The 24,871-nt window shown below is 39.6% G+C and overlaps 3 protein-coding genes across 4 annotated transcripts; 2 read left to right on the forward strand and 1 right to left on the reverse strand.

Moving 5' to 3' along the window:
- The first annotated feature begins 2,542 nt into the window (after nt 1–2,542).
- Nucleotides 2,543–8,302, forward strand: LOC116258887 (cryptochrome-1). 2 transcript variants are annotated; one of them, XM_031636331.2, is made up of 5 exons: nt 2,543–3,133; nt 3,279–3,497; nt 4,759–5,465; nt 5,836–6,628; nt 7,708–8,302. In XM_031636331.2, exons 1-4 carry the CDS (start codon nt 2,821–2,823, stop codon nt 6,625–6,627), a joined length of 2,031 nt encoding a protein of 676 aa, XP_031492191.1. In that variant the 5' UTR covers nt 2,543–2,820; the 3' UTR covers nt 6,628; nt 7,708–8,302. The 2 variants fall into 2 exon arrangements, with proteins under 2 accessions (XP_031492191.1, XP_031492190.1); XM_031636330.2 differs by having other exon boundaries at nt 2,545–3,133; nt 5,836–6,623.
- Nucleotides 8,303–8,596: 294 nt separating this feature from the next.
- Nucleotides 8,597–13,069, reverse strand: LOC116258888 (tobamovirus multiplication protein 1-like). Its single transcript, XM_031636332.2, has 11 exons — nt 12,760–13,069; nt 11,413–11,503; nt 11,273–11,325; nt 10,320–10,412; nt 10,160–10,231; nt 10,004–10,076; nt 9,775–9,820; nt 9,585–9,648; nt 9,168–9,221; nt 9,016–9,093; nt 8,597–8,888 (listed from the first exon to the last, which is right to left on the reverse strand). The coding sequence occupies exons 1-11, from the start codon at nt 12,943–12,945 to the stop codon at nt 8,796–8,798; spliced, it is 903 nt and encodes a 300-aa protein (XP_031492192.1). The 5' UTR covers nt 12,946–13,069; the 3' UTR covers nt 8,597–8,795.
- Nucleotides 13,070–18,127: 5,058 nt separating this feature from the next.
- Nucleotides 18,128–24,174, forward strand: LOC116258889 (probable protein phosphatase 2C 10). The gene is made up of 5 exons (XM_031636333.2): nt 18,128–18,475; nt 19,078–19,320; nt 19,425–19,701; nt 23,556–23,710; nt 23,807–24,174. Exons 1-5 carry the CDS (start codon nt 18,431–18,433, stop codon nt 23,948–23,950), a joined length of 864 nt encoding a protein of 287 aa, XP_031492193.1. The 5' UTR covers nt 18,128–18,430; the 3' UTR covers nt 23,951–24,174.
- The last annotated feature ends 697 nt before the right edge of the window (nt 24,175–24,871 follow it).

The following is a 24,871-nucleotide window of genomic DNA, read 5'->3' on the forward strand; positions in this document are numbered from 1 at the left end:
GACCACTCAAACAAAGAGCATGCATGGGAATGGATCCATCAAGAAGACCGTGACTCAAGCACGACACCCCTGTCCGAGACCACACATGAACCACCGTGGGACCGACGAAACCTGGCCATCCCAATCCTCTAGTTTTGGACCTGAATTGAGGACTAGGTAACGGAATACGGATCCGAGACATATACATCTGGATCTCTTTTAGGAATTTAATTTACCACAGACAAAAATCATAAAACCCTTTCAGCAGATCCAACCCCATTCCGGGTCCTCCCACCATGCCCTTAGATCCATCACCATTTCGGCTGGATTAATTTTGATCCTCATCTGAACTGAATTCAGGCTCAAATTAATCCTGCCTAACTCCGTCTCTAAAAGCTTAGGGATAGACGCTCTTCATGTGAAATCCAAATGCATTGAGAATCGGATTCTAGCAAATTCAGTACAGTCAAACGAAACTAAAAGTGTTTTGGAATGGGAGAAAAAGGGGAAAAGATAATTGAGATCAGGATCAGATACCATGAAAGAACATGCATGCCCATAGAAGCGTGGAACCAGAAATTTAAACCAGAGTGGGCATAATTCTTGTAGCACAGAATTGGTTCAAGAAGAACAGTATCGGACTTCCCGTAAAAAGAGATTTATCAATCTTTACATCGATCACTGGCTTCTCCTCGTTTGATTTTAAGAGCAGATTCCAACAATTCTGATTTTTTTTAAAGTAACAGCTCCATGCGTGTCATTATTCGTTGTCTTATTAGCTCCATGCAAAGCACACGTAACAGCTCCTCCATTAATGGCAGTTGTCTCAGCAGTCCCTGACAACTTCATATGTATCTAGAGAATGCGTCAGGGTGATGATCTTCGATTCATTCTTCACAATTCCTCTCTTACTGCATGCCCTTAAGCAGTGGCGGCGTCTATATTGAGTTTGATCGGTAAATTTTTCTGGGTAGATCTGCCATTCGAGATGCTTCTCGTTTGGCGCCTGCAACTCCATGTATAGATTTCTGACTTGGTCATTTTATCAGATTTTTTGGCTGGTTGATTGATATCCTAAATTAAATAAGAGAAAAGCCGGTTGGTGGGACCAACCATGGAATAGCAAGGATCCAAACTCAAGTGAAGCAGGAGATTTCGATTATAGAGTCATGGTGGAGCAGCCATGGTGATCGGTCAGTGTCCCACTGTCTGTGTCCTCTGCCACTCTCTCTTTTTTTTTTTTCATTTCAAAAGAAAAAGGCATGCATTTATTTCTAATATCCAGAAATGGCCTCGCGAGTATAGAAATGCAGTTTCCTTGTTCTCAGCGCTCTTGTCTGTTCCTTGTGTCCCTTGATAGGTTATTGGATAAGAGGAACATTATAATAGATATTCTTAGATCAAATCGATTAGAAGATTATCTTCTTGTTTTAGAAACGTGATGTGATTATAAATGCGGAATTTTAGAACCTGTTTGATGGATGCCATCTTCTTCTCTAGATATTTTTATATTCCACCAGGAAAATCCCAAAGACAAACTGACATATATAGTGTCAGAAATGACCTAAAAGCTACTCAATAAAGGCTTATTTTTACCAATTCCTGCATACGATACGACTAATTGTTTGGCTTTTTATTTCATAACTGGTTGGTTAGATGAAGTTCTAACTGTCAAGGACAACAAGAAAAATCTATTCTGAAAAATAAGAATGACGGCGTTTCATCATTTTTTGCTGCTTCAGGGCGTCTTCTTCGTACTTTAAAAGTGCAATAGATCTGGAGTAGAGCCGTATGAGAAATCCGAAACCCGAACCGCCTTCTGGGACTAATAAGACTAAAAAGCATGGACCCTGGATGATAATTTCTCCTCCCCTTTCAACCAGGCTCCCGTGGTCCCACCCTCACACCCTACGGCGATGGTGACACCGTGTTGCATGCAAAGATCAAGACACTAAACGGCTACCACCAGCGTGATCGCGCTCACGTGCTATTGGAGGAGAGGAGAGAGAAAAAAGAAGAGAGGAGAGGGAAAATAAATGGAATGCAAAACAACCGGATATCTGTCTCTCTCTAATCATTAACGTTGAGAGCAAAACGGAAACGGAGACAGACCAGTGTACTTAAAATCGGCCGATTCGATTCGAATCGGTCCTCTTTTGATTCGCTTCAAGAGCCGAGTCCAAATCGGCCGATTCTTTCTTTTAACAATTACCCACCCGACTTGTTCTTAGTATATGCATACATGTTCCGTACACGTTCTGCATTTTTCTTTACGGTACTTAAGAAAAGTACTGCATAAATTTAAACAGAATCCCCATTAGAGATGGGGTCATTTATGTTTCTTCAAAATAATTTTTTTTTTTTAAAGTGTGTTCGTCCCTCTACGTTGTTTTTTTTTCCTTCTTTTTGAATTTTTTTAAGTTTAATTTTGTATTTGAATCCTTTTTTAGTCAATCCGACTCGCAAACGATTTTGATTTCTTTTCGATTCGATTCACCAATTCACTGAATCGTTTAACATTCCAATTCGATTCCAAAAAAAAACTGATTTTGATAACATCGAGACGGACAATGTGTGGCTGACCTTTCACTACACCAATCCCCCCAACCCTTTCCACCGAGAAATTAAAACCCAAAAGATCCACGGCAGATTTAGGCTGCCTCCTTCATAGCTGCAACGATCAGTGTTCGTTCCTTTGATGATCGGGTGCCGCCTCGGTTCAATGATCTCCATCTAGAGATTTGATGCCACAGGGGCGGAACCACGACCATCATCTGCAGTGAATTTTTCCTTCCTCTCCACTCGCACAAGACTAGAAATTAAGAAACGGGGAGACAGAGGATGTCTGGTGGTGGATGTAGCATAGTGTGGTTTAGAAGGGACCTGAGGATTGAGGACAACCCGGCGCTGGCCGCTGGTGTCAGGACCGGCCCGGTGATCCCACTCTTCATATGGGCGCCGGAGGAGGAAGGCCACTATCACCCGGGGAGGGTCTCCAGGTGGTGGCTGAAGCAGAGCCTTGCCCATCTCGACGCCTCCCTCAGAACCCTTGGCGCCCCGATCCTCACCCGCCGCGCCACCGACAGTGTTTCCTGCCTCCTCGAAGTCATCCGCTCAACTGGAGCAACGCACCTCTTCTTCAACCATCTCTATGGTAAGCTTCCTTCTTCCTCTTCCGGTCCCCACAGTTCGATTTTGGGGAGTTCTGGGTTTTCGCTTCTCTTGGTTCGTTTCGTCCTTTTAGGGAATTAGGTTTGTTGCTTTTTTGTCTGCTGATGTGATTTCCTTTTCTTCTTCAGACCCAATCTCTCTGGTGAGAGACCATAAAGCCAAGCAGGTTTTGGTGGCGCATGGCATCGACGTTCGGTCGTTTAATGCGGATTTGCTCTATGAGCCTTGGGAGGTGAAGGATGATAACGGACAGTCTTTCAATACGTTCGCACCCTTCTGGAGCAAGTGTCTCAGCATGCCCTATGACCCATCCGCGCCTCTGCTCCCCCCCAAGAGGATAATTTCAGGTATTGGTCGTGCTTCTTCTTGTGTTCTTTTTGTTGCAGCTGTTTTGCTGTAGAATTGGAAACGTTATGTTCTTAACATGAGTTCCTTAATCAACTGAAAACTTGCCCAAGTCTCAGTTCTTAGATGGTAGCACTAAATAAGTTTCCTTCTTCCTTTCTGGTAAAAATTTGGTAGTTCATTTGTTCCTTGATAGTGATTGGGCTAACTAAGACTATACAGGGAACAATCATCCATGTGGGGATGCAGTGGAAACACCGTTACACCAGGATGAGTTGGTAATTTATTTAGTACAAGTTGGTATTGGTCCTATTGGATTGAGTTTGTATATGGTCTTGTGGGTCATGTTGTCATTAACTCCGTTGTGCCGCATGTATGGAACGTTGGCTTGCGGTTTCACTGTGTGACTATGACCCTTGGCTTGCTGTTTCACTGTGTGACTATGACCCTTGGCTTGCGGTTTCACTGTGTGACTATGACCCTGCGCCGAAAATGCTCTTTATATTAAGTCAGGGTTTGTAAATTTGCAGAAACGTAGCCTTCATCAGAGGTTTTCAATTAACTAGGAGGAAGTCGTCGTTCTCTCTTGAAAACACAGGATTGTTTCGAGAGATTCCCAGTTGAACAGCCTTATTTTCTATAATCAAACAAATGGAGGCTTGCTAACCAAAAAGTGATTACACTTCTCCTCGCCGGAGAAAGCTAGCATGCACAGTAAGAAAAATCCCAACCAGGTTTTTCTCAGTATTTCTCTTCATACTATTCATTACTCAGAAGTATCCGGCAGTGCCATGGCAGTCTTTCTACAATTAAATGCGGAAGGTCATTTGAAAATTCGACTAATGGTAATTAAAACAGTTTTGCGAACCTTTTTGTGGCCCTAAAAATCTCCCAGTAAAACCTAGTAGGAAATGAATATGGTTATTATAATATCAAAACGCCATACCTATTAGAAAGCCAGGGGATTTTCATAATCCTATTGTATGTAGCAGTGGTCCGGTGTTATTCCTTTGCGTTCCATCCAATATACATGTCTATGATTTCGTTTCCTTGGCTAAATTTACTGATTCGTTTGATTGTCAAGGAAACAGAAATTCTTATGAGAAGCTAACCTAATAAGAATGAATATTTTCCAAGAAATGCAGTTCATCGCTAGATGGAATTCACCTGATCTTCATTTTAAACTGCTTATCCTTTGCCCCAACAAAATTACAATGAAAAAGGAAGTTTGTTTAACGATGAGCATTTTCCCGGTGCTTGCAGCTGATATTTCAAGGTGCCAGTCGGACATTCTGGCCTTCGAGGATGAATCTGAGAAAGCAAGCAATGCCCTTCTTGCAAGAGCATGGTCGCCTGGATGGAGCAATGCTGATAGAGCTCTTGCTGCATTTATTAATGGCCCTTTGCTTGAATATTCGGTGAACCGTAAAAAGGCAGATAGTGCAAGTACTTCCCTTCTTTCTCCGCATCTGCACTTTGGAGAGCTAAGTGTCCGTAAAGCTTTTCATCTCGTACGCATGAAACAGGTGCTCTGGGCAAATGAAGGGAACACTTCGGGTGAAGAAAGCGTTAACCTATTTCTCAAGTCCATCGGTCTTCGAGAATACTCAAGATACTTCACGTTTAACCATCCTTGCGGTCACGAAAGGCCTTTGCTCGAGCACCTGAAGTTCTTTCCATGGGTTGTTAATGAGGGTTATTTTAAATCATGGAGGCAGGGCAGGACTGGTTACCCACTGGTTGATGCTGGCATGAGAGAGCTTTGGGCAACTGGGTGGTTGCATGACCGTATACGCGTGGTGGTCTCAAGTTTCTTTGTCAAGGTCCTGCAACTTCCTTGGAGATGGGGAATGAAGTACTTCTGGGATACACTGCTGGATGCTGATCTGGAAAGCGATGCTTTGGGATGGCAATATATATCTGGGACTCTTCCTGATGGCCGTGAATTTGATCGTATAGATCATCCACAGGTTTGCCTTTTTTCTGAATAAAACCATTATAGAGTACAGACGCTGCTCTTCTCTGAACCGAAATTTTTCTAATTCCTGACTTGTAAATATGGCTTGGAACAATATACCTGGAGTTCCCCAATTTGTTCCTTGTGAAACAAACACTGGCCATTCTGCATTAAAGCCACCTCCCTTGCTAACTGCAAATTATATGTCACCACATGCACGGCCCAAACAAAGGAGGATGGCCAATTAAACTGAGGGCTTTCAGATTAGTCCTTTTTTAATACGATTGGTAGCGTTAACGTTTGTTCGGTTCATATATGTACATTGGCATCCTAGTTTCTGATTTCTTATTTCTGATACGGATTGAAAATCGTTGATCTTGCAGCTCGAAGGTTATAAGTTTGATCCCAATGGCGAGTATGTTAGAAGGTGGCTTCCCGAACTAGCAAGGTTACCAACTCAGTGGATTCATCATCCGTGGAGTGCACCTGAATCTGTACTGCAAGCTGCGGGCGTCGAACTTGGCTCAAATTATCCATTTCCAATTGTAGAAATCTCAGCAGCAAAAGCCAGATTGCAGGAGGCACTGTCAGAGATGTGGCAGCTAGAAGCGGCTTCAAGAGCTGCAATTGAGAATGGAGCACAAGAAGGGTTAGGGGACTCGTCAGAAGAAACTATGGCCATCTACCCTCTTGAAGCTAGCATGGAAGTGGATCACCAACCAACTAGAATCAACACTACAAATGCATCGAGGAGACAGCAGGATCAGATGGTCCCCAGTATGACCTTTTCTTTCCTTAGAGTTGAAGAGGAGCCCTCTTCAAACAACCAGACACTTTCAGTGGGTAGCAGACCTGAAGTTCCATCAGCAGTGAACATAAGTTATGAGTCACAGAGAGAAGAACCAATCGTTATTGGAAGACAAACTTTTGGAGATATTTCTCAGTTCCATGTTATCAGTAGATTGCAAGCTGCTGAGGAATCTACTGCAGAATCATCAAGCACCCAAAGAGAAAGAGATGGGGGTGTTGTTCCAGTTTGGTCGCCCTCGACAGGGGGTCCGTCAGAGCAGTTTGTAGAAGAAGAAACCGCCATTGGAAGTAGTAGACCTTTCCTTCAAAGACATCCTGAGTCGCATCAACTCATGAATTGGAGGCAAATATCACACACTGGGTAAGGTGATGTACTTTTTTTTATTTCCAATCGGCAAGCTGGAGATAGGCCTCCTTGCTGGAGTCATCGTATCCACATTCCCCCTACTTTCTTTTATCTTTTGGGGATAAAAGTCATTTTGAAACAGTAGGTTTGATTTATTTAACATTTTTTTATGAGATGTTTGATTACCTCTGATCTTAGATCCTGGGTTTAAGATCAGATCCTCCCCTTATCTAGGCTCTGGCTCTCCGACCTTTTGCTAGTGTAAAAAAAGGTGAAAACGAGAATATCTGGTGTGTACAAGTCAGTCTCAAGATCCTTAGTTTGATAAACTAGATGTCTTAGTGTGTCATGAGAGACAATCAAACGGCCAGTAGATGGATGGATTTAATGAAGCAAACTTGTGAACTACCATTTTACAACCTAGGTAGCCATTTCAGACAAGAAATGGCACGGCACTTCTCAGGAACTTTATTGTGCATGTAATTTTTTCAAGAAAAGGCTAATCTTTTCTCGACTTCCTACCATGCATATGTTTATCAATCATGACATTTGTGGGTAATTTTTGAAAGGGAAGTTTAAAAGTTATTTTTCATAAATATCGTTTAACTTTTATTTTTATTTATTGAAATATATTCGTAGAACTTATATTTTTATTTATTGAATATATATTCGTAAACTGAGACTTGAAAAAAATTTTAGAGTCCCTTGGATATTTGGCTGTCTGAAAAAAAAAACAAAAAACAAAAAACAAAAAACAAAAAAACAAAAAAACTTCCGACTATGGTACTTGTTGGCTGCATGGTTCGTTAGATTCTGAAGTGGTCAATAACCTATTAGCTTTTCACTTTATTTCTAGGTTCTTAAGTCCAGAATAGCCTATTTATTCATCTTTGATTTCAGCAGATACCAGAGAAGCAATTATTTCGTTGAAATGAAAACGTTCTTAATAGGGAATACCTTGTCATCTCGCACTTTTCAAGTGGAGCATGTTGTGAAATGTCATGCATTCGATGACGTTTATATGCAGGGTGTCTACATTCTACAAGTTTACTTTTCCTAATTGACAAAGCTTTCTGTCTCATGGTAAATTGTGTCACAGGCCAACAAGATTGGAGTTGGAGATAGACACGACTATACGACCAAAAGCTGCTGGATAGTCGTAGACGGTCCTAGCTTGTAAGCGTGTTGACCACTGATCTTTGCTGCCGGGGGCATATTCTCCGCCACAATCTGCTTACTTGAGGTCTTGGCCATCAGGCACCTAAACCACTCCCCATCTGTAACTTCGCTGTATCATAGGGTTATGACATTGTATAGTAAAATAAAAACCGTCCGGAACTTTTTAAGAACAAATGTGTGGCTGCTGACTCCACCGAACATGAGCTCATAGCTATTGTTCTTTTGAAGGTTAGATTTGCAGGTGGAGTTGGGATTGGCCTTCCCCGTGCCATTTTTGTTGTTACTTTCTTCACCAAGATATGAATGAACTGCCGGCCGTAGTCTTGAACTCTCGACGGTGCTTGAGATTTTCAGGTCGCCCGTGTGATCTCAAGCCTGACCCGTTTGGGCCCGTTATGAGGTAATATGCGTAATTATAATCGTGCTCCAACTATTAATTGTACACTATTTGCTACTGTACCGCTTATTCTAACTAGCAAGCTAATAGTACTATTATCTACTTTTCTATCTCTAAATTGAGATTTGGTGCTTCATGATTCAATTTGGTGTTTCATGATATGCAACAGTAACATTGTCCTACAAGACTGAACAACCTGATCTACCCTCACAGGGGACCCATTTGGAATGACTCATCAAGATGGCAGTCACCAGTTAGAGAAACCAGCGATGCCCCATTGTCTTCTCGTGTTAGCGGACCATGCGTCAAGGCATCTACGACTATGAGCAGCATATTATTCCCCGAAGAGCCTTCAGAAACAATCATACGTGATTGATGGAAGTGTTCTGAAACCACGAGCTATCACAGTAAAGAAACCAGGCCAAGAATCACCAATTTTATAAATAATACGGATTCTTATTATCAATGCAATAACTCGAAGAATTCGTTTTGACTTGTAATATCAGCTCAAACCTTTGCCCCCTTTTTCTTAACCTGAATGATGCATTCAGGTGCGAAAGCACAGATTACGCAGAACCAGGATAAGATCACTCCCCCCTTAAGACCATGTTTCAGTTGATAGGATGATATCGATCAGAAACACGTTTTGGTGGCAGCTTCCTTAGGATGAAAAGAACTAGAGCAGATGGAAGGATCTCCACTAACTGCCAAAAAGCAAGATAAACCAACAAGAATTTAAAAAAAAAATAGTAATTATAATTGTGCATGCATGTGTGTGTGTGTGTGTGTGTGTGTGTGTGTACAAGAGAGGGAGAGGGAGAGAGCAGGTACCGTATAATAGACCAAATTGAGGATGGGATGGTTAAGCACATCAAGTTCAGCCTCTTTATCAAATGCAGAAAGCGCAACCTGCAAAAAACGATCCAGGATCTTAATTCATCTATCGAAGCGTACACTGTAAAGAGATGTAGGATAGCTCTTACCACAAAACATCTTATCAGAAAACATGTGCAACATATGCTTGTCACCATACCAACCTACATTTCACAATTTGGATAAATTAGACATGAAAAATATGAAGTCTTAACATTTAAAAGAAAACTAATTAAGCTTCTAAACTGACAATCAAATTCATGACTACTGAACAGTAATTCTCATCAAATTACAATGACTGCAGTACCAAGCACAAAAGAATCATGAAAATGGAGCTTATGAATCAAGCGGCTGTTACATAAGTATATATACAAGCAATGTCCAGGAGATGCATCTGATAAGCTCACATCCTTAACGCAAGAGATATGGGAAATTTCATCCAACCAAATGATTATTTGCAAACTCCTGTTATTAACATTGCATGCATTGTACTAGACACGAGACACCAAAGAAGTATCCAATAAAACCTCATTGAGCTTCTTTCGACGTCCTTTGGATTCAATTGGGAAGCGCCTCAGCATGATAAACAACCTACAGGCCAACTAAACTTATTAGATACAATATTTGGAAAATAGAACTTTGCTACTAATGTTGTATGGTAATAACTAATAAGGGCTAAGGAGTAACTAGATAATTTAGTTCGTGGAAGAATGGTACCTTCCACCATATATGACAAATCCGAGGGCAGCAAAGAAAGAAACAACTGCAAGACGTTATTCCACATCAGTTACAAAATCACTTGCACGAACCTACATGTTCCAAGTAAGTTCCCAAAGAAAATAATTTGTGAATAGAATATTTATTATTACTTGTTCTTGAGACAAAAATCAAATTGGATAAACATTTATGGAAGTGGACAGACTGAAATTCTTTCAATAATGTTGACCTGCAAAGAATAGTTTTGCCACTTCAATCGCAAAGGCCTTTTGACTTAGTTGCACATATATCCATATGGAAACCTGCGAAAGAGACTTGCACAATATCTCACGCAAATATTTCATTAATAAAGAAACATAATGTATTCTTTCATTCTTGTGCTAACCTGCAGAACATACATAAGTCCATTAAAAATTAAATAGGCCGGTCTGAGTCCGTCTATTGGAAGGCCCCTTGCCTGAAATGAACAAGCAGACGGCAAAATTTTACCATTTTAGTCAATGCATGATTTGTGAAAAAGGGATCTTCAGATGCAGGAATAATACCTGGTAATATATTTCTGCCCAAAATAGTACAAGTAATGTATATGTTGAGAAAAACAGAAGTGATGGAATGTCTAGAAGAGCCATCTCGAGAACCTGCAAGTCACTGAATATTTCTAAGTGGAACGAAACAGGGTTCTAAAGGAAAAAGAGAAAAAGTGAACCACTAAGTACATGCATTTGATGAAACAATAGTTACGTATTTTCAAATTTAATCAGACTCAAATATATGAATTACTCAACTGCATAACCCTTGGACATGGACTGGGACTATGAGAAAAACTAAAACTGGTCAGCTCAACCATGTGCCTATCAGGCATATGAGAAATCAAGTTGACCTTGAAGCATAAAACAGCAAGCTCTTGTGACAAGATACAGCCATACAAAAGTAAGAACAGGCTGGTATTCATTCCTGAAGCACTATATTGATATAGAGAGTATATGGATGCATCATTGTGCAATGAGAGAATTCATCACTTAATTTCCAGCAACCGATAAGCAAGGTCTGGTGGGTAAGCTGACCATGATACTAGTATTGCACATGTAGATTTCATATACATAATTTTGCCAAGCTTATATTCATAAATAATAAATGTTTATCTTATTTTATATAAGTGATGGACCCTTCTATTTACAATACAGAAATTCCCTCTCGTCCGAGTTTCTCGCATGTTGTAGGTCTACATGAATAATAGGCTGATAAAGAGAACTAGAAACCCCAGCTTGAGCCACCCTAATCCATTTTCTGCAACCCCTTCACCTACATCACACCACGCCCCCAAACCAAAAGAAGTTGTCCCTCTTAAAATTGGAAAAAGGAGAACCAAAATTCGTGTGCAGGTTATCAGCAATTTATGTAAAGCCATCCCATAAGACCACACCTTTGGCTTAAGCACAAAGATACTTGTAGCAAAGTAGTACATTTGACATATTAAGCCCACATTTGAAAATCATACCTTTGGCTTGACTACAAAGACATTTCTGTGGAGACCAAAAAGAATAGCACGCACTGCCCAAAACAAAACAACACCATAAGAATAAGCCTAAACAAAACATAGAGAGGAGCAGGCAAAAAAACTATCTAATTCTGGCTTACTTCCATTCACAGCAAAATTCATCAGGTGAAAAACCTTTTGTGTTGTCCATCCATATTCTGGAACCCTCACTTGAATCCGAAAAAGCTGCACCTGAGAAAATGGAACAAGATACAAGCTTAAGCAGAAGGCATGAGAACAGCAATCCCATGGAGGAAGCTCACAAGAAATAATAATGAAGTGTTGACCAAAGTATAAACTTGATAAACTATGGTTTGTGAGGAAATTAGTAAGCTTAATCTTGTAAAAGAAGTAATAAATTTTGAAAATTTGATTTTAAAATATTCAAGGGATCCAAATTGCAGCATTGTTTAATTATATTATTCTGGCAAAGAGTTGAGCTCATTTCCTAATTTTTAAAATTAAATTATCCCAACATTACTAATCTGAGAGCTTGTTGCCTTAAATGAATTTGAAATGTAATAAATAGCTGTTTTAGTACACTTCCAGAAGCAGTTTTTATATCGCATTGTCTTTCAGAAAAATATGCCAGACATATTGCAGATTTTCACCACAGTAAAACACTAAATCAACGTATTTGAAAGTTTGAATGCATCATTGAATCATCTTCGTCAGATTTCCAACTATACCATGAAAGCACTATGACTGGAACCCAATATACTCAAGATCGGATCTTAACTGGGGCAAGCCTGTACCAATGGCTGCTACCCCAACTCAGTCAGATTGTTTGAGTCAAGTGGACCAGATACTGAATGCCGTTGACGCATGTCATCCCTGAAAGGCCTTCCTACCTTACAGCAATCCTCAAGAACTTCCAAGAATGATAACCAGAGTATGCCTCAAGAAACACTCCCAGCGACGCAGGACTTTGATATAAAACCCAAATTTCACGTCGAAAATAATGTCGTCCGAGACGTGCAACACTCGCATTCACAAACCAAGAAAAGCTTCTTCGAGATTACACAAGTTCCTTCATCGAGCTCCTGCAACCAAAGCACGCGGCACCAAAATCGACGTCGTCCTAGCACATGTAGATTTCTTCACGATACTCTAAAGACCAATACTAGAAAATGGAAACTCAAAAGCGCGCTCACTTCATGAAGCCTTTCTAGATAGCCCCAAAATCACGAAACAGCAACCCATGCAACGCCATTATGCAAGAAACACCGAAAGAAAACCCGAAGCTCCAACCATACAGAAAAAACAAGACAAACACACATATTTCGACAGCGATTCGATGCAGATAGGAAAAGAAACCAAACAGAAATCCAACAAAATAAGGAAATGACTGTCATGGATACGATTTTCGTCTAAAACAAGAGAGGGGAAAAGAGACGGAGAGGCCGGCACAATGCGAAGGAGCAAGGTAGTGGCAGGATTTGCCCTACCAGAGCGACGAGGGAGACGAGGGCGTAAGCAACGGTGAGGGCGAAGAATATGCCATCCTGCCACTCCCTGGAGTCGTCGATCTCGTCCCACCAGTTTCTCCCTTCCCTGTAACCTCTCCGTCCCTCCTCCCCTACCGCATTCATTATGAGCTCGCTCCACCGATCCAGAAGCCTCGACGGCGCCATGCCGGAATCTGGAAGCCTAGAAAGGGAAGCGGAAGAAGAAGGAAAACCTAGGAAACAGAGAAATACAGGAGGGAAGAGAGGGAGAGGAGGAAGTGGAGGGAGGAGGCCTTTCGGAAGGGAGCGCGGGAAGTGAGGCGAGTTAGGAGGACACTTGGTTCGTCCCCGCGGGAATGAAATCGCGCAGTCAAACCCATGCCACGTGGCACGTGACACGTCATTTCTTCCGTGGACACCCTTTTCCTGTCTTTAGTAATATTTTTGTCACCCTTTTTTTTTAGCTGCGTCGTGTCCTCTCGATAAGTAGCTACGCTGGCTCGAACTTGGGTTTGGCTCCATTATTAAAACCAGAACTCCACCTTAATTTGGGTTCGAGTTTGATTTGATTAAATTAAAAATATATTTTTTTAATATAAAATAATACATAAATATAATTAATAATAATAAAATATTATATATATATATATATTAATAAAATAAATACTTAAAAAAATTATCATGTCCATTTGGACCGGCTCAATAAATTATCAAGCCTATCAGATTTTTTTGTTTTTTGAGCCTGAGCTCTATTCGGGCGGCGTACCGAGTACCCCACCGACAACTCAACCTGATGCCGAGCCTCACAGTTAACCACATTAATTATCAAACACGTTTGCACAATGAAATCCGATAGGCCCTAGCAAATGACTTTTGAACCTTTAGAGCCTCAACTAACTGTGTTGCAAACCATAAACCATGAATACAAAGTTGAAGCAGAGTAAAAGCTGCACCTCCAATCACTAAAGTCAAGCACATACTACTTGGGACGAGAGGATTTGAGTGGTGGGTCATATTCCACTCACCCAAAAAATTAGCCACATTAATTAATATAAGAATCGCACAAGTGAAACGACTCAATTAAACTTTTCAAAGCATGCTTCTCACTTTGTGTTAAATTGAAACATACAGGCCAAATCTTAATGTATTTCCTTTTTTTGTTTTTGAGTTTAATCGTCCACGGTAGTCCTTTGTTATGCCTTAGATTATTGCTTCTAAATTTAAATGCACATGGATTTAAGAAAAAACAAACGTAATATCGGTGTGTCTCGTCGAAGTATTCGATACTTTGGCGGTTGAATCTCTTGAGCACAATTTGAAAAGATTTTCTTAACATTATTATTGTCCATCGAATTCATTTTTTTCGTTTATCTAATCTTCCAAATATATATAATGTAAAAGGTGTTTGGCAATAGGAGCACTAACACCATGTTCCATGTCAAAGACTGCGGTAAATTTATGAAACACTGACAGACTCAGTTGAGTTATTGACGATACTAGCGCCAAATAACGGCCCATAGACCAAGTTAATAACGCAGTTTGTGCCGTGCGCTCTGCTTCAACATTTCGAATATTCCCATACCAGCGTCAAATATTTTGTATTTTTAGGTTATATTAGCATCTCTAAGACTCCAAATCTGTGTTTGTAGAACCGAGCTCTATAAATCAAGTTTGGGACACGAATGCCTGAGCTTCTTGCTTCTTGAGAAGAGATGAGAAGTAATAGGTTGCAAATCTTTCATTTATTAACATTTAAATTTTCTTATTGAGATATATACTTACCTTACGAAAATTCATAGGCCTTAGAAGAGAATGCTCCCACATCTCCAATCATGTCACTCTGTTGGAGCATGTCGTCACGGTAATAATGCTGTCTCTCTGTGCATCGTTTGAACACCAAACATACGGAAAAGGCGAAACTTTGTGTGTCCACATGATTCCAAATTCTTGCATTGACTCCTAAAAATATAGATTCTTCAGACCCCACTAGTTCTCATTTTGTCAAAAAGTTGGCAAAGAACATTGAGTGTGAGCCACAATATCCCTCTTAAAAAATTTGAAATCCAGTAATAAGGTTTATTCAAATAAGTTACTAAATGCGCTAATATTCGAGACACCAAAAGCAAGTACTATATCCTATGGACACGAAGGGTTGGGTTCAGGGACCGAGGGCCCGCCTAGGCCGTGGCCCTACTCCAGCTAATTGAAAAAAAAAAATACATTAAAAAAAATTTAAAATTTTTAGTTGAGTAATGTATTTTTTAGATTCGGATTTAGTTTGGTCCTATCCAGATAAGTTTGTTGGACTTTTTTGGAATGCCCCTGAAAAAAATCCTCGTCCTGCCTTTAGTTGGGTGAGTGCTTCAACCTTAGAAGTGAACCTCTCAGGCGTTGAACTCATGAAATCTCATTAATTTGGCGAATTATGTAACAGTGCCCTGTGGATAACTATGGCATGTTTTAAACTCATGACATCCCATCAGTTTGGTATATGAGTCACATCTAATATATCAGTAGCATTATTTTGGATAGCTATCTCCGTTTTCGAATTTATGACATGACATTTATAAGCTCCTCTGCTAGAGGAGTGGCACCTTGATAAATGGTTATTTGTCTTCTTTTGTATTAATGTTAGAAAGCAGCATAATTTTATGTTCTAAAGTCTCTTTCTTGCTCATAGTTTTTGTGAACATGTAGAATTGTCCAATTGAACTGAAGATATGCATTCATAGGAGAAACTTTATTTATTTGACAATTCTTCATTATTAATACTATTTCCACGTCGTTAACTTCTTATTGTAACAATTAATTGTTCACGAAAGATGCTCCGTGACATAACATGATACCCGACATGCATCGTTTTTGTAGAATCTTATTGCAAATATGATTGCGAAGCACATTATTCTTTTGTAAAGCAAACACGACTTTTTATATATCTGAAAGCAACATTTTAAAAAGGAAATAAAGTTGCCCCTTTAGTAGAGTATAAATGCAAAATGCATCATCACGTCACATCTAATACGCACTCGCAATCATTAAGATAACTCGACTAAGAAAAGCAAATCGTGCAGTGTGCTCTTAGTCGGGCACTTTCCACGGTAATCTACATTAGTTATTAAATCTAATTGCGTCCTTCCAATGTTGCATTGGCACTTAGAAACAGCTTATTCTTAAAAACATATAGAATTTAAAAATGCAATTCAAATAAGAAAGCTAATTGACCATACGAATTTTCAAGGGCCGCCCAAAAAAGGTGCTGCATTGCGGCTTACACACATAATCTTGGTGTAAGATTTTACTAAATCGAGGCCGCGAACAAGGCTAAATTACAAAGTGCAAAGTTCCGGACTTTATTTTAGATTGTTTGTATGTTTCGGCATAAGAAAATAAAGAATTGCATTTGACATGAGGCAACTAAACTTATTAACGACAAGCCTCGTGTCAAGAAATATGTAACTAGTGGGGTGGGTGATTGGAATTACTTAAAGATGGGATGTTGGCCTTGAGAGAATGAGATTAGCATGCTGAGATAATGATGGACAAGTTAGGTCAACTTAGAAAAGAGAAAGCTCCTTTATATCATTATCATGGTCATTGTGAGGCCTTGTCCAACCAAGATGGGGTCAGCCTCTTAAGCATCTTTAGTATATTTTTTCCGGTTTGAAATGGACATTTTTTTCTCCATTAGAAATATTGTTGACCATCAATATCTAAGAGAATCGAGAATCAATATATAAGAGAAGTGCGTTCATGGTTAACCACATTGGTGATGACTTTTTTATTTTTTTCCCATTGGTAGAGTAGTCGCTCTTGAGACAGGAGACTCAGTTTAACCGCCCATGAATTTGACTTTTTATCATTCTGGCCTGGGTGAACTCAGAGAAAAAAAAATATATATGTAAAAAATCAATTTTTTTTAGTTTGGCTCGACCCGTCGCTCTTCTTGACCTTACCGTTGCTCCTCTTGGCCCAACCCGCGAATGGTTTGGCCCGTCCCTAAAAAAAAATCATGGTTCCGCCCCTGATTGTGGCGCCACCATTTGTATATCAAGAGAAAAAAGATATCTGCATGCATGCATGCATGTGTGTTTTGATTTAAAGTATATGAATATAACAAATATGATATGTAAATTGATCTATGAATCATGTGATTAATTTGATCAGCAATTCATAAAGTGCAGTTTCAAGATCAAAGTCGTTTGCATTATTGTTGGAAAAATTAACATTTATGACCTGCCAATGAAGTTGATTTAGCATCTCATAATGCTTTCACTCTCTCTCTAAACACCAACAACATCGATTTAGGTGGAGCAGGAGTGCCAATATTATGTAAAGCTTCCCATGTCATTTCCATTCATCAATGAATGGAAGAAGTACACTTTGCTCTTCACCAGACAGACGTTCAAAATCCTTGTAAATAATTGTTCCAGATGCCAAGAGTTGAACGAAAATGACGCGACGATATGACCAATATATATATTAAGAAAACCTTGGAAATCGTTTCGAATGCAGTTAAAACAGCGATCCTTTTTTTTTTTACCGCCAACTTCACGGCGGCTATCCGGTTCACCGATCCGTTTCCCTGTAGACACAGCAACCGAGACGGGTTTATGTACCGTTCTGAGGCGTAAAAGATTCCTGTTGTCAGGCTTTGACCGTGCACACGTGCATAACCGCGTGACTCTGCGGCTAAAATGTAAAAAATGCGACTGTGGGAGGTTGCGTTAGGCTTTTACCATGGTTTAAAAAAATAACTGACATTCTTTTTAACAGATTTTCCGGGTCAAAGACAAAAAAAAAAAAGTTCTTTTGTTTTCTGACGTTGGTGTACCTTGGTAAAACCTTATTTTAAGTTTATATTGAGCATGAAATGATAAACATTATATACATGTAAAGAGATATTTTTAAACGAAATTTATTTAATATAAACTGAACTTGGAAAGACAAAGTTGAACCATGCGTTATGCGATGCATTTTTCCTTCATATAAAATAAAAAACAACCAGTGACAGGGGTAAATGAGTAATGAACGCAAAACAAGAAGGTTAAATTGGAGAAGCGTACAATGAGAATGACGGGCTGCGAACGCCAAAGTCAACATCGGAGAAAAGCCTGACATCGCAGAGCGTCGCGTAGTCTTTCATGAAATTATTCGTTCGCTACATGGATTTCCGAGAGAATAAGCCCTTCATTATGGCGCAACACGTGTTGGGTCTCTTTTGGGCCAACTAAGTGGCATTTTCCAGAAATTTGCCTTGATTTATACGTGACCGTCTGAAACCTCGCTGACGAGCTTACCATCCGCTTGACAAGTACGGCGGACCAAGGCCGCAGAACTGTTCTCCTATTTTATTTGTTTTTTATTTTCCCTCCTTTTCTCTCCCTCTCTCTCTCTCTCTCACCCTGACGGGAGGAAAGAAGGAAAGGAACAAAGACCGGCTGTCAAAATTTTCTCTGCGCAGTGAGGGGAATTCTGGAAATCGAGAGGAAGAAGTGGGGGAAAGAGAGAATATGGAGGCTGCAAATCTAGGGTTTCTGCGGTTCTAGGGTTTGGCTTGGCGCGAATTGGGTTTTTGTGAGCTTTGTGGGCTTGTTTATGGAGCGGATGGAGTGAGCGTCGGAGAAGGGAGTGGTGCTTGGATTTTGATTCGGGGAAGCACGTAACGTTTCAGATGTTTAGCGATAAGATATGTTGTTTTGGTACTAATTATTCGCAGGTACCAGTTCTCTTCCCTTGGTTCTTCTTTTTCGTCGTCTCCGTTATGGGTATTAGAAGTCGTTGTCTTCCTGATTCTGCCATGGTTGGCTTCTTGGTTGCCTGATTTGAAATGTCCACTGTTGAATTCTTGAACTTCTTTGTGGGTTTTTCTGGTGTTCCTTAGTTGGTAATTTGACGGGTTTGTTAGTCGTGTTGATCGTGTAATTTTGATATATTTTTTATGATTTGTTGTTGTTTTTTTTTTTTTTGGAGGGGGTGGGGGTGGGGTTGGATCGGAGCATGTATCGGGTTCTATTCATTATATTGCAAGAAGTCGTACTTGTTTATAATGTTCAGGGGTTGGTCATTTGTGACGTGGGTGATCGTGGTGTTAATAAGCGTTTTAGTATGAATGGAATAGGTGGAATTGGAGTTGATTGGTGTTTTTGAGGTCTCAGTTTTTTGTGATTGGGTTGGTTATGAGTGAGGATTGATTGTGGATTTTGTAATTTTTAGATCTGAATTATTGTAAATTTTGAATTGATTAAGAGTAACGAACAGATTGTGGATTTTAGCAGTTTTTAGTGGGTATGAAGTTGGATATATTTTTTTCCCCTTCAGTTGGGTGTGCGGTCTTCGGCTAACTCGGGTAAAGGGAAAAATCAGCAAGGTCCTGTCAAAATTATATATGGATTCAGCTTGGTGAAAGGCAAGGCCAGTCATCCCATGGAGGATTATCATGTAGCAAAGTTTGTTCGAGTCAATGGACATGAGCTTGGATTATTCGCTATCTATGATGGACATCTGGGAGATAGTGTTCCTGCTTATCTGCAGAAGCACCTGTTCAACAACATACTTAAGGAGGTATTTTTTGAGTTCTCAGCTGAAATATGCATGTCCGGGCGAGCTTTGGCCACCCTGGATGTTTGTAGGTGTGACATGCTTGTATGTTGGTGTTTAATTTGCAGGAAGAATTTTGGTCTAATCCACAGCTGTCCATATTGAGAGCCTATGAGAAGACGGACCAAGCCATTCTGACTCATAGCCCTGACTTGGGAAGGGGTGGATCCACAGCAGTTACTGCCATTACTGTAGACGGACAAAAGCTTTGGATTGCCAATGTTGGTGACTCGAGAGCAGTTCTTTCTAGCAGTGGGAATGCAGTGCAGCTGACAACTGATCATGAACCTAACACTGAACGTGGGAGCATAGAGACAAAAGGCGGATTTGTTTCAAACATGCCAGGTGCTACGAAATTCTATTTGCAACCGTAGGAGATACCAATAGAAAACAGTAGAATTCTAAAAGCTTGAAATTGCATTCACTTGATCTTACATGAAGCTCTGTACTGTTTTGTTTAAGATTGCAACATGTTTTGCTTACCCAATAACCTAAAGTATTAGCATACCGAGAAAGCAGATATATTCATATCTGAAAAGGAACATGGTCTAGCAGTAATCTCAACATAGCAAATACACACACATATATATCAGCATGATTAAAGCATCGGGATGACCATTTTTAGTAAATTGTTCTCTTTCTTCTTCCCAAGGGACGCGGAGGGGAAAAAGAAAATAGGATCAGTTTAAGAAGTGGAATCATTCTACAACCGCTGAATAAATTTTAACAAGATATATATCAAACACTTTCCATGTGTGGCAGTGTGGAGTTAGCAATCGTGGTCCCAAAGAATCTGAACTCTGGGGCTCAGTTGGCAAGTGTGGTCATGATTCAGACCGATAATTGACGTGAAAGTTGATAGAAAATAGAATCTGTTGAACCTTCTGCAGGGATCAGCTTGTTGTCTGGAACCAGAGCATCAGGGCCACCATCATATTAGTTTTCATGTAGTGTTCTTAGAGCATTCTATAATTTTGTTATTTTTCAATCATTTTCTCCTGGTATAAGTTGGTCTGCAATAGCTAGAACTTGGATAATCTTTTGCTGCTCTTTTCCATCCGTTCCTGTGTTTCCTATTATTCTTATTCAAATGTAATTTACTGTAGCAATATTGAGGACGGCTGCTTAGCATGCTTTGAAATGGTAGGACTTGTTTGAGGGTGAAATCATTCATGGGCTAAAATGCTCAACAAAGTTTTAGTATGTGTGCACCTTACAAGTTTCTTGTAACCAGCAAGTCATCTGAAAGCTGAGTATCCTTTATAATGAATGAGAAATTCTGGGAGCAAAGAGTAGCTCATGCCTATCAATGGCTGGAGAAATTGTGGATATCCTAAAGAGTGTCAATTTACCTTGAGTTACAAAATATTAGAACTTTACTGTTTGAAAACTTGTGGTATGACATGACCTGCTTTTTGGTCCAGAAAATTGCAATATCGTTTCTGAACAGGTTAATCAACTTTTTATGATTACAATATTTGGTGAGGGCTCGGCTTTTGGAATTCTATCTTGCCTTGAAATGCTGGGCACTAACTCCAAGAAAAGCCCACTGTCTGGCTACATGCCTGCAGTATTGCCAATTTGATTGAGTGGCTTGATTTCAATGAGTTTTAATGGCAACTTTTTATGCAACAGTCATTTTTGTCATATACAGATTTGTTGCTGCAGAGTACCAAATTAGGTTCTTTGTGCTGAAATGGCAATATATCCATAGCTGAATATATTAATCAGATTGAAGGAGGAGCCACAATTAGAAGGTACCTCCCTTTGGAGATTTCCTGGAAACAGTTTCAGGCTATCATCCTTAGCACAGCCAACTCCAGCCACTTTATTTTCCAGTCAACGTTTTGGTTGTTGGTGTGATTATGTAATCACACTTGGTCATGTCACATGTGTTTGAAACCATCTTAGTATTTGATACACAGAAATATACATTACACATAAGCAAACACATTCTGATAAATGTGAAAAAGGGATTTCCTGGTTAAATTCTCAGGCATCATCCTTAGCATGGTCATAAAAAATGGGTTTCCTGGCAAAGTCTCAGACTCTGAGGCTGTCATCCTTAACATGGTCAACTCAGGCCTACCTATTCTATTTTCCACACAAACTTTTTGTAGTTTGTGTGACTATGTATGGCACTTGTGCAAATGTTTGAAACAGGTTCTTTGTAGCATTTGATGCACACTGTGTGATCTACACGTAGATAAACACATACATGAATTGACACAAAAAAGTATGGGAAAAAGAGGGAGAGAGGGAGATCTGTTCCTCCAATCTAAGCAACCTGGCAGTCATCAGCCAAATCTGTTACCATCTCATTGCATATTAAGAAAAGATTCTATAGGTGTGCATTTCAAAGTGTATGAGTGCAGAACATGTCATATGTGTAACTTAAGCTTCTTTTATATATTATACACACATACACACAGGCACAAACACACATGACATGACATTCACTTACCAAAGTGGGAACCTATAACGAGATAAGGAAAGTAGTTTTATGTTCAAAATTCAAACAGTTATTTAAAAAATTAAAAATCAAAGCACATCTTGCATCATTTACTTTTCAATGAAAATTCAAGTTTCTTTTTTTTTTAATTTGAGATAATTCAATTGAAAATATATTTTCTCGTAAGCATACCACAGTGAAGAAATCTGCAGGCTCACATCAACTGAAAACGCCAACTGTCTTTCTCATTTGGTCCTTTGCACTATTTATTTGCTCAGGGAATCTTCTTTGTGTGTGTGTGTGTGCTTGTGGGCGCAAGTGATTGTGTAGAACTTGTTTAAATTAGCACCAGCAGGCCTAGCTATTCATGTAAAGTTCATATGTTGCATCACTCCTTTCACTGTCCTTTATTGTGGCTGAAGGCCGAGCAGCATTATAAATCGAGACACCTTTTTGGCATGATATTAGCCCTTGGTTCATCCTCTGTTGCTTGACCTTAATGAAGGAGAAAGACACTTGGGTTTTTGCAGTATTGGATTCTCATGTGATTATGTACTTCATTTTTAGCCAATTGGGTCTTAATTTTAGAATTTGCTGGAAGTGAGGTGCCATAGTTGATGGCGTCACCCCTTCTATTTCTAGCATGCAAGCAAGCACCATGAATGCTTGCATTTGCATTAATTTCCACTCCTACAGGCATACGTTCAACTGTTTAGATTTCTTCTATTAGTGCGCAAATCACATGTAATGGGTTATTCCTTGCATATATCAGGGGTAACTAATCCATGCATATATCATCTTCTTTCCACTTATGACATTCTTTGCTATGAACTAAACTTCATATGCATGAGCCTAAATGTAAATGTGTATTCCTGTTTAGTGGTTTTTATGTGCAAATTTGAGAATTACTTTTGACAGTGGACATTTGCACAAGAAATGGTAATCGTGCAGAAGGCAATATGTTCCTCATGTGGACCGAAAACTTCTAATCATGCAAAATGGATTTTGTGGAATTTTTCTCGTTTTCTCTATCTCTATATTTCAAGTTGCATTTGTACTCTCCTGTCATTCTTTCAATGGTAGTTACATTTTGTGCCGGTTCAAGGGCACACACTTATACTCCTTTCTATCCATTCCTTTATTTCTTGTATTTCCTTTAGTTGTTATGTTTCCTTCAGCAGCGAATGGCATGCCTCTTTAAGTAAAAGTTATGATTTGCTCATGGGTAACTTATATGAGAGGTTACATTGCATGGGGGGCTGATTGGTGTGTTCTAGAAAGTTCTGAAGATTAAACTAAGCTTTAGTTGGTTCTGTAGTTGCTGGTATCTTCAGACTACTGGTCGAAGATGATCTCTCTCTCTCCCATTTCCCTTTCAAAGAAAGGGAGAAGTGTTCAAGTGGACCTTTGAGTTATCAAGGGTTTTATGTAAGGGGAATTATAGAGGATCAAGCTTATTCTTACTCAAAAAAGTATGCCACTTGCAAGCTTAACAAGAAGCATGAACCTTGGTTGGTTAGTATGTTTATTCTCAAAGAATTTTGTGGATTGCATGAATCGATCCTCTCTTGATTTGCCTTTTTAAGGTCCGTTTTAATGCTTTAGAACTCTAGCACAAGTTGATTTGAGAGGGCTATCACGTTATCTACGGTGGACTGGTCATTTCTGTGTCATTGTTTGGTTACATGAGGAATGCACATGATATAAGCAACTTGAGTTATAATGACATTTGCTTTTGGATGCATAGGTGATGTACCAAGAGTCAATGGTCAACTTGCTGTTTCTCGTGCTTTTGGAGATAAGAGCCTGAAATCACATTTAAGATCAGATCCTGACATACAGCATGTTGATATCACTGGCAGCGTTGAGTTTCTTGTTCTTGCAAGTGATGGCCTCTGGAAGGTTGTTTTCCATCTCTATGTGCATTTGTGTTTTTCCCATTGCGATGGACAGGGTTGGTTCCTAACAGTGCCATTTCTTTCTCTAAATCCAAACTAGGTAATGAATAATCAGGAGGTCGTTGATTTTGCCAGAAAGATCAAGGATCCCGTGGCTGCAGCAAAGCAATTAACAGCAGAAGCGGTGAGTAGAGAAAGTAAAGATGATATATCATGTATTGTTGTACGATTCAGATCTCTATGAGGCAATCTTCTCCAAGAATCTTGGTTATCATGAAATTTGATTGTATTTGAAGCCATCTAAATGGAAATCACCATTCATACCTTTATGATTCCTATGCCATAGGAATCTTGTCTGCAGATAAAACCCCATATAACCTTTTCTTGTAAAGTTCCACTCCCCTTCTAGTTTTTGTGGTTTGAAAAATCTATGATTTGTTCAAGGTATTAAAGTTGTTAATTGTTTCAGATGAAGTTTTTTCTGCTTTCTGTATTTAAACATATTAGTATTGCAGAGTTGTGTGTGGTTGTACATCGTATGGGAATGTGATGTCTAAAAGCATGGGCGTGGTTGCTGTTGTTACCTCGGGGTTTGGGTCCTTTTTTTAGGAATCCATTACTTCAGGAATCTCTCTCCCTCGTATGTGAAAAATAAGAGAAAAGAGAATCTTGTGCAGCCGTGAACGTCGGAGGGTTTTCCCCGAACCAACTAAATTTCTGTGTTCCTTTTTCTTTGTTTCATTCTCATCTTTTTCCTTAATCCCTAGATTGGTGTAGAGACGGGGGTCTATTGTTTTCCCCTAACAATTTGTCAGAGTTTTCATGGTTAAAGCTGGAAGTGAGCGGATGTGCAGCAAAAGTTTTCCGTTATCATGGTAACTGGTTTAAGAATTCAGCAATAGTTTTATTTGTTTATTTATTTATTTATCTAAATCTTGGTGTTGGAGCTGGAGTTAATTAAAATTTAAGTTTCAAGATGCGCAGTGCATATAAAGGAGATGAGCTACCTAATTGAAACTTGTACAAGAGAACTTCCACCTCTACCCCTTGCCATAGGTTTTTTTTTTTCGTTCATTTTTTACCATCTATCCTCGAAATCCAAGGAATAAGGGGGCAATTGTTAGCTCAAGGAGTCAAGGGCGTAGATCCAACGATTGGAAGGGCT

The sequence above is a fragment of the Nymphaea colorata genome, chromosome 8, assembly GCF_008831285.2.
Source record: "Nymphaea colorata isolate Beijing-Zhang1983 chromosome 8, ASM883128v2, whole genome shotgun sequence".
Lineage (NCBI taxonomy): Eukaryota > Viridiplantae > Streptophyta > Magnoliopsida > Nymphaeales > Nymphaeaceae > Nymphaea > Nymphaea colorata.